Source organism: Frieseomelitta varia, unplaced genomic scaffold (assembly GCF_011392965.1).
Source record: "Frieseomelitta varia isolate USP_RPSP 00005682 unplaced genomic scaffold, Fvar_1.2 scaffold_562, whole genome shotgun sequence".
Lineage (NCBI taxonomy): Eukaryota > Metazoa > Arthropoda > Insecta > Hymenoptera > Apidae > Frieseomelitta > Frieseomelitta varia.
Genome location: NW_025110326.1, coordinates 32,325 through 59,552, shown reverse-complemented (window position 1 = coordinate 59,552; position 27,228 = coordinate 32,325). Strand labels below are relative to the sequence as shown.

The window sequence follows — 27,228 nt, the reverse complement described above, 5'->3', positions numbered from 1 at the left end:
GCTCGATTAGACAGACCAAAGAGTAAACTCCTGACAATAATTACATTTATCATAGAAAGACGTAGAAATGGAGTGTACTTTCAACCTAGTACTTTTAATTTTATATTTATAATACATTACGCTTCTCGTATTTTCAATTATGACTTAGAATCAATCTCGTATTACAATTTTGAATTTTTCCCATATATTCTAGATTAGATTAAATGGAATTCAGAAGTAAATGCAGGAATAAAATCTCTTATTTTTGCATACTTGTATAGCAATAGAAAGTTTTTACTCCACGATCTTAAATTTTCTAGTTTTTATATAAATAGTATTGACAAAGAACTACGATATTTATGGAATTAACGAATTTACTAATAGAATAGAATTAAGTAAATTTATTATTAATAGTAATAGTTATTTAGTAAATAGTATTGTTTAGTAAATAGTAATTAATAGTATTATTAATAGTAATAGTAACAGTAATTAATAGTATTATTAATAGTAATAGTAACAGTAATTAATAGTATTATTAATAGTAATAGTAACAGTAATTAATAGTATTATTAATAGTAATAGTAACAGTAATTAATAGTATTATTAATAGTAATAGTAACAGTAATTAATAGTATTATTAATAGTAATAGTAACAGTAATTAATAGTATTATTAATAGTAATAGTTATTTAGTGAATAGTATTGTTTAGTAAATAGTAATTAATAGTAAATTAGTATTATTTAGCAAATCGTAATTAATAGTAAATTAGTATTATTTAATTAAATAGTAATTAATAGTAAATTTATTATTAATAGAATTAACAAAGACAGAATCTATAATTATACTTATGACCCTATTTACGACAGTCCGCTATTATCACACTGTTATATCACCTGAAACCATCAATCAACCTCATAGTACTTCCCTATCTCTATGAAACCAGAATTAAAGTAGACACGAATTACCATGAAATAGACATAAATTACAAGGGTGAAGGTATATGGAGCATTTCATGTGGTTTAAGAATCTGTTTAAGCGTATAATTAACATCGGGAAATCCCGACACGCCAAGGACCAATAATACACGGTGTGATTTATCCATGACTCGACTGATTCCTTTCCAGGTTGATGATGGTGTGGGTATTCGACGGCCACGTTTGGAACATGAAACTTCTGGACCCTGACATTTTCATGTCGTTCTCCTTAGCCTCCCTTACGGAACTTCCGGCGGCCATATTGCTCGCCGTCTTCCTCGACAGATGGGGCAGGCGATGGATGGGCTTCGCATCGATGTTGCTCTGCGCCGTTTTCTCCTTCATTGCCATCTCCACACCCGCTGGTAACTTCTTCTTTTCTTCCCTTTCTCCGTTCAGATTCTTCTCCACTCTTGATCAATGGCTTGTCGAAATTGTTCTATAAAATACGAGTTAATATCAGTTCTTTAGTACCAATAGTTGGTGTTACTTTTCTCTCCTCCTTTCCTCTTTTCTTTCTTTCTTTCTTTCTTTGATCGATGACTTTGTCAGTCGAAATTATTCTATAAAACATGAAGAATGTTTGTATTAGTTTTTTTTTATTTATAATTAGTTGATATCACTTCCCTTTCTTTTTTTTATTCTTTCTTGCTCTGATCGATGGCTTTCTTGCCGCAGTCGAAATTATTCTAGAAAACAATCTTGTTGAATGTTAGGAAGAAAAATTCGACTTCATCGAGTGAAAGTCCCGAATGAAAGTTTGAGAGATTGAGAAATGTGAGTTCGTGTTTCAAGCAAGAATAATGTTTTTGTTGGATGACAAGAAGATGAACGATGGTGATTGGATGCTTGTGTTTGTACAAATGTGTGCACTGTAAAGATAAATTGAACCATAAATTTAGTCCTTTAATTTCTATTCAACTAATATTATAATACATATTTTACATATTTGTTGTTACATATATACTTTAAATATTAACATACATATATACTTTAAATATTTATGTATGTTTTACAATCTGAAATACATAAATTTAGTCCTTCGATGTCTATTCAATCAATATTACAATAATACATTTTACAAAGTACGAAAAATGACCAATTGGTAATTTTGAAGATTTGAGTAATTTGTCGATAAAATTGTGGATTATCTGCGGCACAATTTTTTCATTGTCATTGATACTGAATTATACTCTTTATTCTTCAATAATAGGTATGTGTATTTTTCAATTGGTCATTTTAATTATTTCGACAAGTCCAGTGTTAATTGAGCGAATCGCGTAATGCGTCGTTCGTGGCATTTACATATTTCTCAATCTGTTCAAGGCCCGACAACGGTCGCCATGGCGATTATAGCGCGTCTTGGAGTGAATATCGCCGCGAATATCGGTTTCCAATATGCAGCGGAAATGCTGCCGACTGTGGTGCGAGCTCAGGGTGTGTCTCTGATTCATATCATCGGCTACGTTGCTCATATTTTGGGACCGTATATTATCTATCTGGTGAGTGAGTCGAAATTCCTCTGAACGTTCTCAATACTTCAATAATCAACGTGACGCTTCTACTCGGCTTTCTTTTCCAATTTCATAATCAATATTCTCTGTTTAATTATTGAAAGTATTTGAATTTCGTTCAATTGGAGAAAGCGTCAGATCTTTTCAAATTATGAAAAATCAAGATACATTCTTTTTATTTTGTTCTTTTGTACGTTATTACGTTTTAGTAAGATTCAGGCTTGTACTCGAGAGTGATTTAATTTTCTGGAGTTGATCAGTACGATTTGTCTTGAAGGCAATGTAAATGAAAAGAGGTGTTTCGTTCAATTTAGGCGGACGTTGATCCAGCTTTACCCCTCATTACTCTCGGTTTGCTGTCTTTTATACACGCTTTTCTGACGCTCGGTTTACCGGAGACTCTGAACCAAGAACTTCCGGAAACGTTGCAGGAAGGTAACGACTTTGGCAAGGAACAAAGTTTCTGGTGGATCCCGTGTATATCCTCGTAAGTATAAATTGTTCTGTTCACATTTCCCTTTCCCTCCATTTCCTTGAGCAATAAATGTAGAACATTGATTTTCTCAAAGAAATCCAAATGCAACAATGTCAAATAGTCAAAGACAAAATTAAAACTAACAACATTGCAAATTTGGAATAACATATATTCAGTAGTTCGAATCAATATAAATTTGATAATAATTTTGTTGTTCTTTTCTTCAATTTTTCAGAAGCAAAATGTTGAAGAAGTCTTACAGAAAGAAGAAGGGCCTGTCGAATCCAGCCTTCGCCGGCAGTGTTCAAAAGATCGACTGCACTAGATTATAGCGACTGATCTGGTCGTGTGGAACTTGCCAAATCCTTTGTAAATATAGTTGTTAAATGTACGAGTGTGATGCTAGGTGTTAAGATATTTGCGAACGTGTTGAGAACTGTTGAGAGCTGCTGAGAGCTGTTGAGAGCTGTTGAAAGAGATTAGGAAGAAGTATCAGCTTCTGCCATTGCGTTGCAGCGCGGTTAAAGAGACAAGCATCATCAAATTACTCGAGGTACAAGTTTGTTATCAATTAACGTTTCATCGACGAAGTGTCTTCATTCTAAACGCCAATCTTATTCGAACTGTATCTTTCAAGTCGATCATCTTTCACGATGATTTGAAGATGCATTGCAAGAGGCTTTTATTATTATTTATTTAACATTATTCAAATAATATTACAATTAACATCGTAAGTATTTCCTGTAGAATCATCCCAAGTGTTGGAAATGACAAAGAACTCAGATTTCAGATTGTGGGAAGCGGATATGAATATTTAAGAAAGATATATCTTCCTTCGAGTTTAAAAATTGGAAAGAGAAATCTGCATTTCTTTTCTTCCTCCTTTATCAAAGAATTCACTTATTTGTGAGAAGTGTCACTCGAAACGCGAGAGGAGTGCTTTCTTTACGCGTTGTTGAGCTTTGAACTTGTCTCGTTTTACTGCGAATCATCTTTGTATCTATATAGGTAATTCACGAATCGCCGAGATTCGAATCGGCAGTTTCGATCGACCCTTTTAAAACGTAGTGTACGCTTTTAAAACCTCAGGAAAACTGTCAAAGCTGTGTCATAATTTGAACAGACGCGTAATTTCAATGAAACATTAAGAATTGAAATTGCCCTGTGATACGATATATATTCTTCCCTTTTGCTTCAGTATTAATTAACGAAGAATATTTTCACTTGACACAATTGATTTTGTGAGTGATCAATCACTCGTCAAATGGAATGCATTAAAGTAGCTAATTGATGTGCATTAACCCATTAACTGCCATTATCCTCACTGGGATTCGCAAAAAGAAATATTCACGGTAACTCTAAAGGAAGAATTCCTTGAAATAGAAGAAGATACATATACAGTATTTTAATACTAGTACAATTATTGAATTAAATTTGGCATTTAATGGATTAATTTTCAGAACTTAGAACTCAGGCGAAAACGGATCGAAATTTCCGTCACGAGCTCGACTACGAATAACGTGAAAATTCTCATCCGTGAAGCGACACGGATATCTTCTATTCCCAATTACGTTCCTTCCGATCCTCCGAGCTGTCCATCCTAAGTGCTCAATCTCCGTCACACCACTTTCGAACGATGATTCTAGCAAACAGAGTCATTCGATCGTTAGAGTCATTCGCGTACTTATAAGACTAGTCCCTGCTTTCAATTCCTCGTTTAAAAATCCACCGTATACACGCATAATTTCTCGTTGCAAGTATCAGGCAATCGATCGTTTCTCAAAGTCTGAGACACTTCGAAACATTCCTACGTCAGAGAAATTCAATTGTAAATAATTATTGTCGAAACCTATAAGACAGACTCGATCCTTATTATATGATACAATGGACAATTTTTTTTTTTAAACGAGAGAAGTCTCATTTGATCTTTGACATTTTTTCGTAACACAGTATTGTAATTAGTAGACGTGTTCGTGCAAATTTGTATATTTTTTTTGACGAACGTCGTTACGAATTGAAAATTTATTAACAATTTAGTGTACGTGATCGTTGTTGTAAAGCTTGTAATTGTAGGACAGAGCCAGACTGGGTGTACAAAGGAGGATCATCGGACACTGACGTATTTTAGACAAATGTAGCAATTTATTTTCGTTCGGAGGACACAGATTGATGTGTGTGCAAATAAAAAACAGAATTATTTCTTATAATCAAGGCTCATGGGAGTTTTTATTCTGCGAACTTTAATCCTATGGATGCGAGAGCGCGAGTGAAATTAGACGGACGATCATGAGCACATACGCATAAGCCAAGTGTTTTTTAGATTGATTGCGTTGTTATTGGCACAACGACGAAAACTGATGAGAAAAATCATACAATGGCACAATTTGCTTACGATATTCCTTCCCTCCTTTTCTTCCCCTCTTAAATATATAAAAACAGTCGTTCAGAAATGCATAAACTAGCTTTGGATAAATAAATACAGCAGTTGCTACTACTAAGACTATAATAATAACTTCAAAACTTTTTTTCGTTGATATATTATACGATTTGATATGTAAAGAAAGTATTCTGAAAGAAAGAGAATTCCCGCGGTCTTTAAAATAGTACATGTATAAATAGTCGTTTAAAACATCTTTTTCTCTCAATGAAAAGAAGAAACAAAAAAAAAAAAAAATTAAACGCACTGTCCTAGAAGATTTAAAAGAACTTGAAAGAAACATTTTCAATTATATTTACGTACGTAATGTTAAACTAAACATTAAAGTTGCGAAAGCTCTTAAAGTAAATGGATAAACGGTAAAAATTACGTAGGAACACAATTTCTAGGCACGCTCTTGCTTGGAGCTAAAGTTTAGAAACGTTTAAACGCTAAATAGTAATAAAAGTAAAGATTAACGCAGTAGGATGCAAAAGTAGGTTCGTCTCTCTCGCACAAAAATCATCAGACTAATCCGTCATAATTCTAACTTTGAAACGAACACACGACTCTTTCCTCGTTTCTCCTTTTCTTCCCACCGTGTTTTATCAGTGAAATTGTTATTGAAAATTAGATTAGATTATCGCTCGCAGGAATGATAATGTTGATGCCCATTGAAGGGTGATTTGTGACAGCAAGGCAACGACCAGAAACGTTGCTCTCTTCCGAATTCTTCGCCTTGCTTGATGGTCTGGGGAAGATTCTGACCCATGGTTTCCGGTAGGAACAAAACAATCGCCGCGCCAAGGAAGGACGCTGCGCTGATTATCAACATTGGAAATCCTTCCCAAATTGCAGCCTAATAAACAAACAAATGTTTAATCAATCGATAAGATTTAGCAAGGTGTAGTGTAATAGATAAGAATTGAAACTTTCAAATGAGAAATATCCATCCTGATGGTTACTATGACTATTTTATACTTTTGCGAGAAAGATACTGTACACATTGAATTACTAGAATGAGCGAATATTCAGAAATATTTATTTACAATGTTCATTGTGTCTTTTGGACTATTCAACTGAAGAAAAATTATGATTGCAAATATACCGAAGAGACATCAAAACGTAGATAGAAGTTTTGTAACGATTTTGATAACAATGATTTATTAATTACCGAGTCGGTGATATACGGCGCCAAGCAATGCGCCACTATTCCAAAAATATGAATCAAAGACACTCCTTGCGATCTGACTGGCGTAGGGAGGAGCTCTGCTGCATACTGAAGAGCAATGTTGGCTACCATGTTCAGGCAAAATCGCGACAGCACTGACATTACTAATTTGGCCGTCACTAAAACAGTAATTTAAAAAGAAATTACAAAATTCAATTGTTTTAAAAATTCCATTTTAAAACTCCATTCTAAACTTGGAGTTTAAAAATCCGAACTTAGATTAAAAAACTATGATTTAATGGAATTTAATAAAATATCAAAACCTGAAAGGACAGACATTAAAACGCACAAAGAATGATTAAAATAATTATTTATGATAACTAATGTGTTATGTTAAATTATATTATATTAATATTAATATAAATTGATATATTACTAATTTGGCTGTCACTAAAAAAGTAATTTAAAAAGAAATTACAAAATTGATTTAAAACTCCATTCTAAACTTACAGTTTAAAAATATCAACTTAGATTAAGAAACTATGATTTAATGGCATTCAAAATAAAAATATCAAAACCTGAAAGGACAGATATTTAAACACACAAAGAATGATTAAAATAATTATTTATGATACTAATGTGTTGAATTATATTATATTAATATTAATATAAATTGATGTTATTGATTAGAATTATTAGTTTTCAAAATCCTCCTCCATCAACTTATATATGTACGCAATTTCAGATCTCTTCTATCGCCATCATCGTTCCAACATTACTAAACAGAAAAATATATATTTACCGGAACGGAGTAGGAGTTCGGCGATACTGAGCATAAAAGTCATCGCCAGAGTGAGAAATCCGCAGAATCTACGGCCCCACCGGTCCAGAAACAGGGTGAGCAATAATCCAGCCGGAAGTTCTGTGGCGCAGGCGATCGAGAACGACACAAACACCGAGCTCTGGATAAGTTTTAATGAATACACGTGGCCGTCGAACGAGATCACGATGAAGCACCTGTAACACAACACCGATCATTCGTCAAGCTTCTCCTTCAAACGTAAGCGTTATACTTTCTTATACTTTCCAGAATGCGATCAAAAGGACAGTGTTTCTGGCCAGACGTGGCGTTTTGAACAGATCGAACACCGTGGCTGATTCTTGGATTTTGTCCGATGCCTCCAGATTGCTCTGCAATGATATAATTTGGTATTTAAAACAGAAACCGAAACAAAATAATTTCAGTTCTCGTGAAAATTAGTGTTCATTCGAGAAGGGAATTTTATCTTTTCTCAAAGAAATTTTATTTTTTTTTTTTTTTTTTGTAAATTTATCAATAGCAGATACGATCGGGAACTCTTTAAACTTTCTAAATTCAGAAAGATATTCCTTTGCATTCTGACTTATCGGATAATCAGAGATTAATCAGTGAACTCTTAGATACTAGAACTGCGGACTTTCGCACAGAAGCGTCCAAAATGAAAAAAAAAAAAAATAAAAATAAAATAGCAAAGTAAATCCATCGTTTCAGTATAAAATAGAAAAGTGAAATGAAAATCCGCGGTCCAGCAGCGAGTACGGAACTGTATCAAATATCTGTCGACGACAGATTCGAACGTTCCACAAAATTCAAGTATTTAACATCTATAAAATTCTATTTTGATCGAACTTACGACGAATGCATCGTAAATACGCGGGTCCGGACTTCTACGATTGATCCTGGCTATTCTGCGGAGTTTCTCGACAACCTTGTCCATCATCCCGTTGGAAACGTACCATCTTGCGCAGAGTAAACATTCGTCGTATGAAAATGTGCGGGAAATGAATTTGCATGGATTTCGAGATCGGTAGCTGAGAATTCGAACAATCGATTGCGATTAAGAGATTTATTTACCGGGCACTCTCGGGCAGGATCCATGGCGTAATAACGACTGATAACAGCGGCACGGCGGTGACGTAAGTGAAATATCGCCAGTTGGCGATGTAGTATGCCATCCATGGTAAAATGGTGCTAGCCACCGCGAAATATATGCCAAACGCGACGTTGACGACTAACGTTCGTTTCGAGACGGCCATATATTCGAGCACTGTGGAATAATTGGTTGCCCGTGATTAGTAGAGCGATTAACTATTACATGCAGACATTCAATGACTGTCGTTATTCTTTGTGCGTAATAATTGTACGATTACAAATGTTAATTTGATCGAATTTCTGATGGTGAGTTTGAATTAGCGCAGATGATTAAAACTGTCACAATCAACGTCAGGTTGAATTGCAAAGGAAAGAATAATTCACCTTTGACAATGTCAAATTAAATTAATAATTATCTTCGACAATAACAACAGCTCTCGAACCGTGAAGATCAGAAATTTCTCCCATTAAACCATAAAATCTGTTTGTCAGATGATTTATAACATTTCAGAAAACATTCCACAAAATATTATTATAATATATATTACATATAATGTTATTATATATTATAATATATAATGATTATAAATAAAATGTAAAAATTAAAGAATAAATTATAGAATATAAATATAACATATATAGAATAAAATATAAAAAATATATTATAATTATATTTAAAAAATAAATATAATTATAATGTATAATATATATATACGTATATGTATAATATATATGTATATATATATATACATTTTTTACATGGTATTTTATAAATTTTGGCGATTATAATATATATTATATATGAAAAAAAAAATATAATAATATATTATAATCGCCAAAACGCATAAAATATAAAACCAGAACAGTTGTAATATTTATCAGAAGAAGCAAATCTCAGATTTCGTTTCACAATAGTGTTAAATTGCAATCGAAACCGTCCACAGTTGAATAACCTTTGACGAATAAAACTTTGATCTAGCTTATCGATAAGACGCCTCCGGCTTGTAGAGAGTTTACCGATAATCAGAGGGATGTTGATGCAGTTGTCGAACGCCAGTCCGGTGAGAAATCTACAAACGGCGAACGACCAAAAACTGTTGGCGCTGGCAGTGACGATTGACGAGAGAAGGGCGATACTGTTGCAGAACATCAGAGCCGGGATACGGCCCTTGTGATCGGCGATCCAGCCGACTAGGAAACCACCGACGATGGACCCGCAGAAGAAGATGGCCTGCGCCGTCGATACGAGGTATTCTCGGTCGCATACCCAATCTAGCTAATCACCAAGGGCTAAGAGTTAGTCAGTGAAAAGGCAATCGCTTCGCAATCGTTTTCAGTGTTAATGTTTTATCATTGACATGTTCTTCTTCATTGACTCGTGTCTTTTAAAATTTTATTTTATTTAGAGAGTTTACAATTAATCGTCAAGGGCAAAAAATTTGAAAAGACACACGACTGCTTCGCGTTCTCTTCTCACTTCTTTATTATTGAGTTTGCATCTCTTTAAATATCGTTTCTTTTGTTATTCATAAAGAGCGTAGAATATATCAAAGTACAATAAAATCGTACGCTAAAATCTTTAACAACAGTGTACGATATTATTGAATAATAGTGTAATGTTTAATATTTAATTTTATGATCTATCGAAGTGTAATGTTTATTCACTTATATAGAATTTATATTCTGTAGATCTAAGAAGGACAACAGAATTATGTTTTGCTTTTTAACTCGTGAAGATCTTCATTTCTGACTAAATTAATAAAATCGTACGAGACGCTAAAATCAAATATTTAACAACATTGTACGATATTATTGAATATATTATAGTGAAATGTTTAATATTTAATTTCATGGTCTATCGAAGTCTAAGTTTATTCATTTATATAGAATTTATATTCTGTAGATCTAAGAAGGACAACAGAATTATGTTTTGCTTTTTAACTCGGAAAGATCTTCATTTTTGGACTAAATTCAAAACATTGAACTGCCTTTTAGAGGATTCAGAGAACGATGTAAATACTTCACCTCAGTTCCTATACTAGGGTATGGAATCTGCGTGAAATTGTACTCCCACCGAGTACATTCCACTGTTTTGTTCGTTTGGAACTCCAATGAGCGTAAATCCTCGCCACTCCGCAGGATCTCCGCAAAGTTTAGGTCCTTCCGGTTACACTGGTTATAATACGGATAATCGTTCGTTCGTGGAATCCCTATTTTGATCCTAAACATACGACAGAACGGGCAGACGATTATTAAAACGTATCAAGCAAAATGAAATTAAACCGAACCGGACAAAATGACTGAACATATAAGGAAAGATTATAAAGCGTAATTCAATCTTGTTCAAAGCTGTATTATATTGTAAAATCGTTTTATCTTTCATGTTTTCCAATCATTTTGACTCTTCATATTCTGACGATTACTTTAAAATTAATTATAATTGTAAATATTAATTTTATATTAATAAATTATATTTATATAATATAATTTATTTATATAATATAACATTTTATATTTATATAATACAATATATCATGTATTATATTTATATTATGTAATTATATTATATTTATTAATAAATTATATTTACACTTTAAAATTAATTGCAAGTGTAAATTATAACAAAGCATTATTCTTTGCGAAGCATTTAAAGTATCGTCGAACGTTTGAAGAAATTTCCACATCTTTTCGTTCCTCTCTTGTTATAATTACCTCTCTTCCTGGGTGAAATTCGAATTTACTAGTTCGTCGATCCTGCACCAGTGTTCCGCAGGAATGATCGTAATGAAAAATTGCGAGAAATATAGGAACGCGTATGTTGTGCCGTAAGGCAGCAACGAGAGTAGTAGCAACCACTGGTATCTTCCATAATCCCCGACATATGGCAGAACGTCGTCGAAGTTTTCCAATTTCGACCTCAGTCGGGTCGTTTCGGTGGGCCCAATAGAGTTGTTCAAATTCTTCTGGTTCTTCATTTCACTGAAACAAAAGTTACATCAACGTTTCACGAAAATTGTAACTCGAATGGAACAGTTTAAAAATTTCTCCCGTTTTAATGATTAAGTATTCAAGATATACAGATTTTTTCCTCTTATTTATAAAAATTCTTTTTATTTATAATTTGTAATTTTACAAAATTATATATCATAATTTTACAAATAATATAATTTTATAAATATAATTGTATAATTTGTAAAATTATATAATTATATTTATAAAATTATATAATATTATATTTATATAATTATATAATTTTAAAAATTATATATTCACAATTTTTCTTTTCTTATTTTTCTTTTTTCTTTTCTTATTTATAAAAATTCACAACCTATCGATTAACTAACCAAGCAATCGTCCGCTCGTAGAACACCAGAACAGTCTTACCTCATGTCTCTTTCGTCCACGAGTGTCGAGTATTTGAATTTTTCTGCAAGGGAAAGACAGAACACGAGGACGCGAGTGTCGATCGAAAGACGGTGGAAAACGAACTGAAACGACGGGCAAAGTCCGACCAATGACGGTGTCCGTCTCGTTTTCGATTAAACGTTAAATTAAGTGCAAGTGTTTGCCCGAGCGGCGGTCAATTATTGTACCCGGGAGTCAAGTGAATTGTGACACGCGACTCGTTCAAATTGAATTGTAAACGAGACACGTTCTCGAGATGATATTCAAAAAGGGCTGATTCGTTAGTATGTACACAGAGAAAGTTCCATTGGTAAAAAAAAAAAGGAGAATTAATTAGAATGTTTAAAATGAGTTAATCGTTTGGATGTTAGTAAAATTATTCGAACTGGGAATTACATACGAATACACGAATCTTTCGATTTTTATTTTCGTATCTGACGAAATTACTCTAAATAAGTTGACTCGGGGGATATTAATTAATGTAAAAAAAAACGACAAGGGTGTGGGGTAAAACTACTTTAAAAATAATTAATCTCACTGCCGCGACCGAGAAAGTGCTCGAAATAACCGACCTATTTAGAAAATAAGACAACGAGAAATGTTCGTGTCTCCAACTCATAGTGAATGCGCTCGCGTGCGAAGACAAATGCATACAACATTGAAAACAAGATTAATAATTATTATCGAGGCATCTGGCGCGGGATTTTAAAAAATTCATATCTCGTATAAAACGCGACGTCAAAAGTCAAGCTGACAAGCTGCAACAAAGTTGCTGAAAGTCAATGAACTGCGACGAAACTGAGGATTGAATACAATTACACTTTTGAAAATTTGTGAAATGTCAATTTGATATTAAATGTCAATATATAATTTTAAATATTATTGTATAATATGTTATATGTATTTATATTGATTATTATAAAATAGTTTATTACAGCATTTACTGAATGAAACGAATCTTTTTATTTATACTGATAAAAGTTCTAAAATTGCTTCTTTATTTTAAAAATTTCTTTACCCGTTAAAAAAACCTAACCCAAACCTTTGATAAGAATCATTTACTGCTATAAAAAAATATAACTATGTAAAACTAAATATAAAACTACTGTAACTGTATAATAATAACTATATAAAATAATAAATATAAAACTATATAACTATGAAAAAAATAATAAATATAAAACTATATAACTATAAAAAAATAATATATATATATAATTATAAAAAAATAATAAATATAAAAAATTTCAATTCTCACCTGTCACAATGATTCTTCGTTTAGAGTATAGTCTCAAGATTTCAAAATGAAATTTCAAATTGATCACTCGTTGATCATATATCTGTCTGGTGATCACTATCAGATTCACTGGTAATCACTTTTAGTCCGATTAACAACGAGTTACGTAATTAGCAGTCAAAAATCATCCTTGGTCGAATTATCATCTTCCTCGATGGCTAAATCATATCAAACCATTCTAATCAACAAAATTATTCAATACATTAATGTCGTTCATATTTCTCATGGTGAAACAACCGAGGAATATTTGTTCGTCGCTTCTATTTTTCGTTCGTGGTTGATGGTTTATTACAAAATGAAGAATTCAGATCGACAGGATTAAAGATCCACGTGGTTCTCTTCGAAATTGAGGCAGAAGTTGGTGATGAAATGAATTATGAAGCGTCAGATGTTACTTTTTAATAAGGAACGGAGTCGATGGAGAAATGGCTTATATCGAAGCGAAATTAGAATCAGCCAAGGAACTCGATTCTCTTTGAGAATATTTCTTTGAGATAGTTTACCTCAAAATGAAAATTAGAATCGATGATCGACGTAGTTTACTTCGAAAAGCGAGTACAATGAAAAGCACACATACACACGCGCACAATTTTAGAAAGAAAAACCAAATAAGATAGTAAAGATAATTTGTTTCGAAATTTGTTTAGGTACTTAAACGCACAAACAGACAAGCATGGTTGCTTTAAAACAGTTGACAGAAAGATAGAATCGATGGTTGGAACGAATAACAGACACAATTTACTTCGAGAGGCGAGTAGAATCGTTAAGCAAACCATCAACACTATTCCCCACGAAGAAACATGGCAAACGATGATCAAACACACGATCAACAAGACGAGATAGAATTAACGAACGAATCAAAACAAGTAGATTGACTCAATTTCCCTTCGTAGACACACTACAATCAATATTTAAACTAATCGGGAACGCTCCTGCCAACAGGGCAAATCGTGAAACGTGAAACTGATCGATGAAATTTCCCTCGACGATGTGGAACAATCGCAAAATCGGTATCATCGCGCGAGAAACGTCAATGGTCGTTAATCGAACAAATTAACACGATTGCACAATTATTTTTTGTGTTAAAAAATAATATATATGATAATATTAAAATAGTATTAATATAAAATATTAATATTAATGTTAATAGTATTAAAATAATATTAATATAAAATATTAATAGTATTAAAATAATATTAATATAAAGTATTAATAGTATTAAAATAATATTAATATAAAATATTAATTATATTAAAATAATATTAATATAAAATATTAATATTAATATTAATGTTAATAGTATTAAAATAATATTAATATAAAATATTAATAGTATTAAAATAATATTAATATAAAATATTAATAATATTAAAATAATATTAATATTAATGTTAATAGTATTAAAATAATATTAATATAAAATATTAATATAAAATAATAATATTATATACATATATATATATATATAATTGTTGATTAAAAGGAACGAAGAGGGACACGTCCGATGTTCACAAGACCTGGCGCGAATATGAAGGGAGAAACCGGTTCGCGGTATCGGTTTGCTTCGCGAAGACGAACGCGATACAAGACCGGGTCGACACGTGTCTGTCAATAGGAGAAGCAGAGAGTCGAAGGATAAAGTGGAACGATAGAGGGAGAAGAAAGAGGAGAAGAAACGAATCGGCCAAGTGGAAATAGGCAAAGCTGTTTCTCACGACTTCCGCGGGACACCACGTGCTCCGCCGGCTGCTATCGACCGAAATTTCATTTAAATATCTTTAAATAGATTCAAACGTATTGCCGTTCCGTCGTGCGATAAAATTGGCGATAACGTAGACGACGGAGCAACAACCGACATTGAGACTCGATTTGCGTTGAAACGCAAAACGTTGCAGAAATTAACCGTCTGAAAGATAAATTCGACGAGGAATTTATTTTTCAGTTCTTTGACGTTGGATCGGCGCTAGCCTTCTTGTTTTCAATCGAGAGAGGCGAAAATTAATCTTGCCTCGGCCGTGAATGTCCGCAGACGTTTGTATGATTTGTCGATAATTCACGTCCGTGTTGTTCATTGTATAAATATTTAGATACGAGCTTTTCGAGGAAGAACGTATCAGAAACGAAAGCTTTTACACATCGCTGAATGTATGAATGAACTTGTACGTACAAACGTACATACGCGCAGCGTCGAAACGGAAGAAATCTCACGTTCAACGTTCGTCGATTATTGAACAAAAGGAAATTTAAATTAAAAGGAACGTACACTGTGGAGATTAACGGTTACTAGCGTCGATAATAACAGAGGCACGCTGAGCGGGTTATAGATCCGTTACGGTGTCTGGCCTTATTTCATTCCCACTTGATCTGCTGCTGGTTTCTAATCCGGCAACGTTCACGCAACAGAGAATGATGAAACGAGCAACGAGCGATACGCGATTACACGCTGTCTATAAATAATTTTGCGGGCGGCGTAAATTAAAAAGCTTCGATACTATTTCCGCCACGCGTTAACACTCGACGAGTCTGTACACAGTGGGCCTGACTAACTGCAAGTAAATCTAAATCGATCGTATGATACTGACACGATTTTTGAACTTATTTATTTTAAATTCATTTACTCTAGTCGAGATACTACTGGCCGTATCGTGACAATGTGAAAGGTCAACATTCGAAAACGGTATCGCAACTTATAAATAAACAACCATTTTACCATATCGCTGGAGAAAATTACACAGAAAATTACGTTTTTATCTGTATTTGTACGCAGTGTAATCATTGAGCAGATTTCAGTGCCAGAAACGAAATTATTGAAACGAAATATCGTAGCAAATAAGACAATAACTCTAATTAATGTATAAGGAAAAGGAAAGTTGAAATGAAAATAAACACGGGATCATAGATGCTTTAGGATTATTAAGATCGTAATGAAAGTGACGAGGAATAATTTTAGTCAGGTAATTAAGTGTTAAGTAATGATTATTTGCGAGTTGGAAAAATTTTGATCGCCGCCGCGTAACGACATTGATCCCCGAGAATCTTGCTTGCCTTGATAGATAGGATCATTGAGTAACGCAGCGGAAATCGGCACGTCTCGCATTGCAACGTCAAAGCAAAAATGAAAATGCTTTCACTGCAAAGATCGGACGAGGGAACTTCGAATGTCCTTTTTTCTGACCTGCGCAACTACTTAAATAATTCAGTTAGGTACTACGAACGCGTAACGAGAAAGAATTCGATGAAAACATTTAAAAAACAGTTCGATCCAATTTTAATCTGTCACTGGAGGTAATGATAATAATTTTAACTGTGAGTTATATATACTAGCTTTCCTTTCGAGAACGATGTTTTAATATTTAAAAATTGATTCTAATTCTTCATTATCAAATATTAAACCTGAGTTTAGTATATTTCAAGATATTCAAGACGTTATTACCAGAAAATCGTATTTGCACGACAGATAGATCAATATTGTATGTAAAAAACGATCAAAATTCAAACAAACAATTTCTGAAAATTTCGAGAATTTTCGAAAATTTTATGACGATCGTTCAATTTTTCCAAATTGAACTGATTAATCAGTCTCGCTTCCTCGATCTCGTTTGTGGCTCAAATATTCTTTCACCGACGAAACAAACAGAACTGAACGATCTATGGATCGCTTAGTAAGCAACACTGTTATTACAATGCGACTGGCTTGCACTATCGTGACTGGCTTCGACAATAATTGTTCACAGACAATCTCCGCGGCATTAAATTTTCTCACTGCGTCGTTGAAAATTCTCTTTTGTTAACGAATCACGAGATGTGATCTACGAGATTAAATATCGTTGAGTTTATATTGTGTGTTCATCTGATAATTCCAAGGTTGGAAAGATGTTTAACTTGGTGCATTGAAATTTACGAGATTTTAACGATTTTTAGTTGAAGTTTTAATTGAAGTGATGTGCAACTAGCACTGATGAATTAGTATCATTCTCTGAACCAAGGATTTGTATAGATTTTGTTGCGTTAAATATTCACCTTTCAAGAGTTGACTTGACGAGTCTTATCTTAAAGTAAATTCAATTCTCTTGATAATAACGTAACATGTGTATATTTTCAACAATTACCGGCGATAATGAGGTCATTTGTTAAAACAGACTTGAAATACTTTAAAAACTCCAAGTTCGACGTGTGAAACTGAAAAACTCCTCGAAAATCGAAAACTCGGAAATTCAATATACAGAAATTAGCGATTCGAAATGCAAGAAAACAAAATTGAAAGAAAAATTGTAAAATTCAGAATATTTAATCTGCAGTCGTGTACAGATTATCTATCAACGCTACAAAGAATTCAGAAACAAGAATTTAAAACCTATTAACGCTAGGAAAAAGTTAAGAAAAAAATATCAACGCTTGAAATTTCGCGAAAAGTTGCAAACAGTAAGTAAAAGAGTGCCTCTCACATTTTACACAAACGAAGGAATAAATATAATACGATAATCACGAAATCGAAATTTTGCAAGCGTTCGCGTTGAGGACAGCAAAATTAATCTTGCCTACTCTTTATATCTCTAGCCACGTTACTCGATACCGAATAATGGTAACGATCGTCTTGTAACGTGTATGATTGATAAACTCCAGTTACGCCAGGGACACGCATTCGTCGCGTTCTTCTGATTGCGTCACGTTAATAGCAATAATTATACGAAGATAACTTCAACAAAGGTCACGAACTTTCGTGTGGGTGAACGATATTCGCGGGGAACTCTACACGCACATGGCGTGACATTCTCTGTCAGCTATCCTAAAAAAAAAAAGAAAAGGAATTAAAATGAAAGGGAGGAAGAACTTGTCATTTAGAAATTTCTGAAAGAGGAACTTTCTGTGCAGAAGAATTTTTCTGAGGAAGACATTTGCTCTATGGAATATATTTCGAGAGAAAAATTAATCGAACATTTGTATAATGTATTAATGTATTGTAGAAATTTTGTAGAAATTTTGATAGTTCTAGTCTTAGAAATTTGTCAAATTGTTGTTTCACTATTCCAAGATTCTTGGAATAGTGAAATAATGATCATAATGATTTTGAAGAGAAACGATTCACAATTTCAGAATGGAACAAATAAGAGCTATTAAAGAATCATGTCATCGACAGTAATCCACGTGTATATATGGCACGTATTTAAAAATCGAATATCGGCAGACGTCGACAAATGTATCAATGAGATTAAAAAAAAATAATCCTCATTCCCTATTTATACTTAAATTCAATCGGCTAAGGAGCAAATGTTGGAAAAATACCGACGTCTAAATCTAGCTTTGTTTTCCGTTTTATTACAAAAATGACGAACGTTTTTACATTGCAGTAAAAATAATGGCTAATTCTAATCGATCTACAAATTTACACTTGCACGCAAAACAAAATTTATGGTCACGCATGTCACATTGGCCAAGCTAGCTGACCAACCGATTAACATCGATAATACTTTTCTAGTATTTGTATAATGTAATTGTACTGTTACAACAATTGTACTATTCTATAGAAGCTGTTGTACGAAAAATTTCAGGAACATCGACAGTAAAAAAAAAAAGAAAGCACTAATTTTCGTCGTTGACTACTCTCGAGTTTCTAATTTTTATTTAAATATAACCATTGACTCTTTCATCGGCCATTGTCAAAAATCAATGACGATAATTTGATTGCTGATTTTTATGCAAATTCATATTTTTATTAATACAACTGAAGAAGTAGGAATTGAACAGAAATTTGTTTTCTACGCTTTGAATATTCTATATATATATTATATATATATATAATATTTAAAAAACATATATGTATACATTAATAATTAATGTAAACATATAAACATACATTATACATATGTTTATATACAATGTTTAAAAAACATATATATATGTTTATACATAATGTTTAAAAAACATATATATATATATATATATATATATATATATATATATTTATATATGTTTTATTCGTGTGCTGCTTTGTACCTTTATGTTTCTCAACTACAATTGCATAAAAATCCGCAATCATGATGATAATGAATGCACGAAGTTTGACGAAGTTTTACTCGATTTACGCTAATATTGCACGTTTTTTTTTTTGGAAGACTAAGGATTCTTTGCTAGAGATCAAGGTAACAGACACTTCGTTGTGAATATTTCACTATAATCTTTCCACCTCTATGACGGAATTTCCGCTCTTCCTCGACTTTATGCTCGATCGTCGTAGCATAGTGCTCCTTAAAGTTTCACCACGAAGCGACGCTCTCATCGAGTTCCTCGCGCTGCACGTGGAAAGTGATCGGAACCTAGGCGGTATCTCTTCCTCCTCATCTTTCCTGCGAAAATATGAAAACGAAAAGTGTTGAATTCGTTATTATTTAAATTTAAAGTTATTATTTGCGGATAATTTAATTTAATTTAATTCCTCACTTTCTCGTTTAAAAACACTTGAGAAAGAAAATTACTTTCTTCCGTGATTTTATCATTACAAAGATTCCAAAGACAAATGAAAAAAATGGAAAATTTATGCTCAACGGAGGCGATGATGAAACTTGATTAATTTCGTTTTCTTTTCCTAAAAAAAAAAAAAAAAAATTTAAGACACTTGGAAGAGAAAAGAGAAACAATCCAATCCTGCTTCTTTCTTTTCCGTGACTTCCTCGAGAATTGAGGAAGAAGGAAATATATAATCCAACGTCGTATCGGGATCATCTATCATCCAGGATCAGGATCTAAAGGAAAACTCGAGAGTCTTGAAGTTTGCAACTGCACGACCTGCAAATATTTCTGAGAAAAAGAAAGGAGATTTAAAGTTCCCGTAAAGGTGATTTTACCTTCCGATACAAGGGAAATCCCACATCTTCTGATCTCTCCCGAAGTCCTCGCCGTCCTGCAGCGTCTGCGGAAGATCCTTGTCAAGCGTTTCCGGTAAGAACAGAGTCAAAATACCGCCTATAATTCCAAGCGTGCCCAACACGAGGAGAGGCAGAATCGACGAAACGACGTCGAGGTATACCACGTACGGCGCGAGGATGCTAGCAACGTATCCCATTATGTGTATCAGAGCTACACCCTGAGCTCTGACCACAGTTGGCAACACCTCAGCTGCGTATTGGAGGCCGATATTGTACGAAATATTTATCCAGAATCGACCAAGAATCGCCAGAGAGGCTGTGTAAATATCTGAAAGAGGACATTTCCCGTATTACCGTCTCGTACTTTGCGAAAGAATTTGTTTTAGAAAAATCTTCGAAGAAACTACTTTTATGATTGGATTTGTCTAATTATCTACCGTTAAGGATCACTGTTCCTCGATGTATATCCGTAATATATAGTATATAGTATATATAGTATAGTACAGTATAGTATAGTATATAGTATAGTAAGTATATGTCTGATGTAGTATAATATATAGTATAGTAAGTATATGTATAATGTAGTATAGTATATAGTATAGTAAGTATACGTATAGTACATAGTATATAGTATCGTAAGTATAGTATAGTATAGTACATATATAGTATATAGTATAGTAAGTATATGTATAATATAGTATACTATATAGTATAGTGTAGTACATAGTATATAGTATAGTATAGTACATAGTATATAGTATAGTATAGTACATAGTATATAGTATAGTATAGTACATAGTATATAGTATAGTATAGTACATAGTATATAGTATAGTATAGTACATAGTATATAGTATAGTATAGTACATAGTATATAGTATAGTATAGTACATAGTATATAGTATAGTATAGTACGTAATATATAGTATAGTATAGTACATAATATATAGTATAGTATAGTACATAATATATAGTATAGTATAGTACATAGTATATAGTATAGTATAGTACAAAGTATATAGTATAGTATAGTACATAGTATATAGTATAGTATAGTACATAGTATATAGTATAATATAGTACATAATATATAGTATAGTATAGTACATAGTATATAGTATAGTATAATACATAGTATATAGTATAGTATAGTACATAGTATATAGTATAGTATAGTACATAGTATATAGTATAGTATAGTACATAGGATATAGTATAGTAAGTATATCCACTTGGGGTTCGAAGGACCAGCCCTCGACCTGAACTTTCTGATCTTTCATTGTGATCTGACCGTGTCCTTCGATCTCATTGTGCCCTTCTCGATCACATGATTGAGAACGTAAGGCATTTTATGACTATTGACAAGGTCAGATCCATGAAATAATTTCGGGAATTGCCAATTGTAATTTCTGTTCGAGAGACTGTTCATCCAGCTTCGATTTGTATTCTAAATAGCTGATGTGATATAAGAGTGACGATGATGAAAAAAGATATACAAACGATTAGAAACAGCTGAAGCCCAGATGCTGAATACACCGGAGACAACGAGGGAACCGCACGCGAGCCACCTTCTGCCCCATCGATCAAGAACCAACGTGAGAAACGTGTCGGCGGGCAACTCGGTTGCTGCAGCGATTGTAAATGTGACGAACACGTTCAGGCCTAGATTATCAACGTTCCGTACGTGACCGTCGAACACCAAAGAAATCGCCATCCTGTGTTAAAAAAAAAAAAAAAAAACAACAATTCGATACGATAAAATGAAGCACGATATCGCGTTTCGCACTGGATGCGAATTCTTCGCTTGGAGGGATTGACATTGAATCAAACGGAATGTTCTTGCATCGTGCAAACGACGAGTGAGAAATATTTGCATAATGCGAGGCATTCTGAAGGATGCAATCTGAATTTCGAAGTTAAATTGAATATTATATATTAAATTGAATAAATAAATTAAATTGAATTGAATAAATGAATTAAATTGAATTGAACAAATGAATTAAATTAAATTGAATAAATGAATTAAATTAAATTGAATAAATGAATTAAATTAAATTGGATAGTATATATTAAATTGAATAAATGAATTAAATTAAATTGAATAGTATATATTAAATTGAATAAATGAATTAAATTAAATTGATTAAATGAATTAAATTGAATTGAATAAATAAATAAATTAAATTGAATTGAACAAATGAACTAAATTGAATAAATGAATTAAATTAAATTGAATAGTATATATTAAATTGAATAATTTGACCAGTACGTACCAGATAATGATAAATAGAAGAGTAATATTCCGTAGCCGTGGCGTTTTAAATAGATCTAACACAGAATACGTTTTATCTGCTTCCTCCTCTTTGCATATTCTGGCACAGGTATCCTGTTGTTATCAAAGTTTAATTGATCAGGCTCCCTGGCCCTTTATAAATTTATACGGATTTATTTTTACGAACAAAAGTTTGGGCAAAAATTTGATTTGCACGGAACAATTATCTCTCGGGATTTTGATCGATTTTATAAAATGGACGATCTTCTCGGTACCGTGTATCGATATTAATAACAGTTGGAAGAGAAGCATGTTCCTAGCCTGGTATGGAAATAATGAGATATCGTTCCATCGAGATTTCTTTGTAAACTGGAAAAATTCAAAAGGATTTCCTTACTCGGAATCGTTTGTAGATGTCGTCAGGCACCTTGGTGCCGTTTATTCGCTCGAATTTGCCCAGGATCTCGATAGCCCTGTCTACTTGACCTTGGCTGACCAACCATCGAGCACTCTCCGGGATCAACCACGGCGTCATTACGGCCACAACAAGAGGGACCGAAGTGGCGATGCAGGTCATCCTCCAATCAGCCAAGAAGTACGCAATCCAGGGTAAAATGCACGCTGCAAATGTGAAGAACATCGCTATCGACATGTTCGCTACGAATGTCCTCCATTTTGGTCCGACGTATTCCAACACTGAAATAAAAAAAAAGGGACGTTTGCAAAAATAGTATTCTACAAAGGAAGAATAGAGCAACGTGCAACGTTAGTAAAGAAGAAACATTCGAGTAAGATACATACAATAGGCTGAATGATGAAAGAAATTTAGCAAATTAGCATTCTAATGTTAAAACGTTCTGAGAATTCCCTGATAATCTTTATGAGTTAAATTTCTAGGAGCAAATGGTAGAACTACGTCAATTAAGTTAGTTGCAAAGAAACGGAGATTTCATTAGAATGAAAGAATCGACATTACATAAGTCGAACGTGAACGTGCTTTTTCTTTAGAGTATTTATAATATTCATTATAGACAAGGACCTGTGCGAGATAGATGATTAACCTCTTGCGCTGGAATGACGTACCACGCACGTCAAAAATTTGTTATCTCAAATTGCAACAGTTTTAAGTATATTTAAATGTAAACCGAGGCAAAACAAATGATAAGTTTATTAGTTCTTAATAATTTCGATCCAGCGATATCACACCGACGAGTTGAAAAGGAAAAGAAAGCGACGAATTATTGTATATACGGTTCGGTCACTCGTTATGGTTCGCGAACCAGTTGCCAGCGCAAGTGGTTAACAGTTCGAGACAAAAACCTTTCTGCACAAGGCCAAAAGCAAGTGTCTTCTCAAATTATTTTCTTATCTGTAAGTGCACTTATTCTAACTAAAGATTTCGCAAAAATAACAATGTCTATTGTAATCGAGATATATCTGAAGACGTTTGCAGTATAAATCTGTTTTTGTACTAAGAGAGACGAAGATGACGAGAAGTTATGTTGAATAATAATTAAACCGACCTTCGAACGAATTTCGTAATTTCACGAACACGTGGGTGAGATTAGTGTCTCGTGATGCACGTCCAATTATTTAGAAACGCGGTTGTAATTCTTTAATCGCGTAGCAGGACAAGATGTGGGAAATTTATCAGCAGTGAACAACGTGTTTGTAGTTGCCGCAAAATAGGGAGTAATTGTTCTTAATGAAGCAACCGTGTTGGTCATTTAATGCTGGTTCTAATCAAGGATCACCTTCAATTAATCGTAACTAACGGTTTCAATATAATTGCTGTCCAGGTTCTCCTTATATATGGTACTAACCATGTCAACGCCATATCAATCGACTTTTTATTTCAGATTCTTGTTTCACTTCGTACCTTTAAATTTTGTTTCTTGCTACCTGGACAATATTGAATCTGTGCAAATACTGACAATGCTAGCAACAGTCTACATAAAAGTGGACTGTGAATAGTTAGTCATAAAGGCAAGATCCAATAATTGGTCATCTATGCTCCTTCCTCTTCCACTTGACGATGATAACCAAATATATATATAAGGACATGCTTTAGAGACATTTGACAGCATAAAACATTCTAAATCACTATAGATTCTGTATCATTAAAAGCATCAAACATTCTACATCATATTCAAGAACATTAAACATTGTAAATCATTCTATATCATTCTATTTCATACACGACCACGACTGTAAGGGAATGAACTCTTCTAAATTATAAGCGTGTCGACTCCATTACACGGAATCCAGCAGTATACTAAATTCAGATATTTCGTCTTTACAATTATTAAAAATTGAAAAATGATTAATACGATATCTGAAATTTTTTTCCATACCACAAACATCAATATATAATTCTCTCGTAGGACGAAATTCTAACAAACTCTTCGACCATTATCTTGCGTGAAAATGTTAATCAAGCGATCGTATCTCGAAAATCTGGGTCGTTTGTCATCCTCCTTTTTTTTTCTAATGTCATATCATTCCCCTTGCATCGCCATTAAAATTATTCTCTTGGCAATATTGAGATAGAGCGACAGAGTAATCAAGAAGAGACGTTATTCTCGTAGAAACGGCACTGAAAGGAGAAGACGAAGAAGGAGAGAACCTTTCCTCAGACCGCTCGTTTCATCACTCTGGCCTATCAAGGTTTATTGCCTTCAACGTAACATTATTCGCGTAGGAAAGGCATTCGCCTTCCTCGCAGGTGTTTCCACCGTTCCGTCACCGTGCAATATCGCGCTGGCCGCTCGATCAAAAGCCAAAGCGAACAAAGATTTCACGTGACACGGTTAGCCAAAGATAAATTACAAACGATCGTGTGTTATTAATAACAATAATCTGACCGATACCTCGCGTCTTTGCTGCGCGATCAATCGAGCACCGTCCAAACCAAGGACACCGTTAGCATTTCGAAACTGATCGACTATTCCTCCTCTCTTCGTCCCTTTCCTCTTCTTCTTCTTCTCCTCTCTTTCGTGTAATTAGCTTTAGCGTTCGAAAAGCGGCTCGCGAAAGTCGTACTTCATTTGTCGAAGCGTATCTGCGAACTTGAGGTCCCGAAAATCTATCGCGAAAGTTTACAATGCATTCGAGTAACAATGAGCTTGCTTGTGAGGTGTTAAAAATTTTTAAAATTTTATTCGATAGTCACCAGTTTATAAAAATATAAAATCACGTAAGAATCCGCAGGATAATTTCATTGACACTCGTGCACAAACAGAAGAAAGTTTCAGTAAGAAATGGAAACGCGAGAAACTCGTTACAGATTTTAATGGATGAAACAAATTTATAAAAATTTTTAAATTGTACTCCGTTAGGCTGTAAAAAGGTGAAGTTGCACAAGAGTCTGCACGCCACTTGTTAGCAGCCAATGAAATATCAAAGTGTTTCATATTACACTTTCACGGTAAATCTTTGAATTTCATAAACCAGTGCGTTTGCATACTTCCACGTCATTTCTGCTATTATCTGTAATTTACATACAAATTTGTATTACAGTTGAGTCAATTTTATGCAATTAAACGAGTTAGTCGAGTGCGTTTCTGCTTCAATAGGCTAATAAAACTGAGAGGCCAGGAAAGGTATGTGTTATTGATACTCTACGCTAGACTCGGAATGTTTAATAAGAATTTCCTGGAGTTACAATAAAGAAAATATAGTAAATACGAAGTATGAAATACTGAGCGATCACGGTAAGAGACTTCAAAGATCAAATTGACCTCGAAGTTAACTTCTAAAATTAGACAATTCGGTTCATTAATTAATTAATGAACCACCTGCTTGCTCGCGAATCTCATCGACTTGGCCTTAGTTTCGTAGGACAAATGGCCAATTTTTTTCTGCCTCGACTTGAGTCATCGAGTCACGGTTCATGCACACCACCTGAGTTTCGTTGGTCTCGATTTTCACAATTAGAATGCTGTCAGCGGGACACAAACTTGCTATTCGATGAAGGAACAGCGTTCCAATGACTCGTTTGACGAACTATCTACCTGCTAGTTAATGTTACGTTAACCCTTTCGCCATTTGTAAGAGCAGAATTGATTATCCTCCAGAAAAATACGCGAAGAATAATCCGAATAACGAATAAACTGTGAATTTCTGAACAACTGACCGTCCCTATTGCATTTCTAAATTTTAGAAACGTGATTTTATATAATCTGACATTGATTCTGAGAACAATTTAAAAATGTTAAACGATTTATTATAATGTAGAAGGTATTGTATTAATTATTTTATATTGCGATACGACGTTTCAAAGTATCCGAAACAAATTTATTACAGGAGAAAATGTTCCTTAATATTTACAAGTGCTCGTAGCAACTTGCAAGTCTATGTATGTGCATACATGAAGATTTATCGCCGTGAAAGCGTTTGCTGCGAGATTATTATTCACTGATAACCTTCACTCTCTGCTTGGAAGCGGAAGTTTATGGAAAGCTTGATATATTATGGTTGTTCAGTAATTAAGTGCAGTTTTAAGCAACTGCACCTTCTGCAGTCAGGATATTGTCTCTGGGGGAAAGTCACAAGTTGATTTTCATCTAGAGAAGGAAATTGGACGTAATTTTTAAATATTTTTACATGGTCGACAATTCGTTATGTTTCTATCTTCAATCACCATTCTCGAACAATAGAAAAAAATGATCTAAACTTGAGTCCTAGTAAAAATTTATGACCTCGTGTATACTCGTGCATATTTCAGTGCCGTTACGTTGAAGGAAGTAACTAACACATAGTAGCGTGCGTTTTGTTGCAAAATTCATGCACTTGAAGAAATGTCAGTCGTAAATCAAGCGTGGCAATAGAGTTGCGGTGTCTCGATGGAAGTTACATTGTAATTTGCATTTTAAAATCTTCTTGCTTAACTTCAAAATGCTAAACATAGTCTTCGAATGTAAATCACATAGTACAATCATCTCAAAAAAA

The 27,228-nt window shown here is 33.5% G+C and overlaps 3 protein-coding genes and 1 long non-coding RNA gene across 8 annotated transcripts in view; 1 reads left to right on the top strand and 3 right to left on the bottom strand.

Annotated features, from left to right (window-relative positions):
• Positions 1-5,153, top strand: part of LOC122533908 (carcinine transporter-like) — a 54,073-nt gene extending 48,920 nt beyond the window's left edge. For 2 of the 3 annotated variants that reach the window (XM_043664058.1, XM_043664057.1), the window contains exons 7-10: positions 1,104-1,318; positions 2,280-2,455; positions 2,782-2,954; positions 3,178-5,153. In XM_043664058.1, the coding sequence (XP_043519993.1) occupies positions 1,104-1,318; positions 2,280-2,455; positions 2,782-2,954; positions 3,178-3,274 (661 nt within the window). In that variant the 3' untranslated portion in view covers positions 3,275-5,153. The remainder of the gene's footprint in view (positions 1-1,103; positions 1,319-2,279; positions 2,456-2,781; positions 2,955-3,177) is intronic. The other variant, XR_006307796.1, reaches the window with a different exon arrangement.
• Positions 1,231-1,837, bottom strand: LOC122533911. The gene is made up of 2 exons (XR_006307797.1): positions 1,577-1,837; positions 1,231-1,418 (listed from the first exon to the last, which is right to left on the bottom strand). It is a non-coding gene; the product is annotated as an uncharacterized LOC122533911 (long non-coding RNA).
• Positions 5,154-5,359: 206 nt separating the features above from the next.
• LOC122533909 (carcinine transporter-like) lies at positions 5,360-16,608 on the bottom strand. 3 transcript variants are annotated; one of them, XM_043664061.1, is made up of 11 exons: positions 15,407-16,608; positions 13,105-13,301; positions 11,154-11,420; positions 10,467-10,662; positions 9,459-9,717; positions 8,424-8,616; positions 8,203-8,308; positions 7,617-7,720; positions 7,332-7,546; positions 6,533-6,708; positions 5,360-6,217 (listed from the first exon to the last, which is right to left on the bottom strand). In XM_043664061.1, the coding sequence occupies exons 3-11, from the start codon at positions 11,414-11,416 to the stop codon at positions 5,999-6,001; spliced, it is 1,731 nt and encodes a 576-aa protein (XP_043519996.1). In that variant the 5' UTR covers positions 11,417-11,420; positions 13,105-13,301; positions 15,407-16,608; the 3' UTR covers positions 5,360-5,998. The 3 variants fall into 3 exon arrangements, with proteins under 3 accessions (XP_043519996.1, XP_043519995.1, XP_043519994.1); XM_043664060.1 differs by lacking the exon at positions 15,407-16,608 and adding an exon at positions 14,595-15,285; XM_043664059.1 differs by lacking the exons at positions 13,105-13,301; positions 15,407-16,608 and adding an exon at positions 11,826-12,312.
• Positions 16,609-19,091: 2,483 nt separating this feature from the next.
• LOC122533913 (organic cation transporter protein) overlaps positions 19,092-27,228 on the bottom strand; it is a 16,491-nt gene continuing 8,354 nt past the window's right edge. The window contains exons 4-8 of the mRNA XM_043664064.1: positions 22,676-22,974; positions 22,280-22,392; positions 21,507-21,721; positions 19,986-20,334; positions 19,092-19,487 (exon numbers count right to left, since the gene is read on the bottom strand). Of these exons, the coding sequence (XP_043519999.1) occupies positions 19,313-19,487; positions 19,986-20,334; positions 21,507-21,721; positions 22,280-22,392; positions 22,676-22,974 (1,151 nt within the window). The 3' untranslated portion in view covers positions 19,092-19,312. The remainder of the gene's footprint in view (positions 19,488-19,985; positions 20,335-21,506; positions 21,722-22,279; positions 22,393-22,675; positions 22,975-27,228) is intronic.

Bases quoted from the DNA above. Each gene is read 5' to 3' on its own strand.
- LOC122533909 (XM_043664059.1), bottom strand. The intron at 8,309-8,423 runs GTAAATAAATCT...ACTCTGCGCAAG, and splicing joins ATCCTGCCCGAGAGTGCCCG to ATGGTACGTTTCCAACGGGA. The intron at 7,721-8,202 runs GTAAGTTCGATC...ATATCATTGCAG, and splicing joins GTATTTACGATGCATTCGTC to AGCAATCTGGAGGCATCGGA.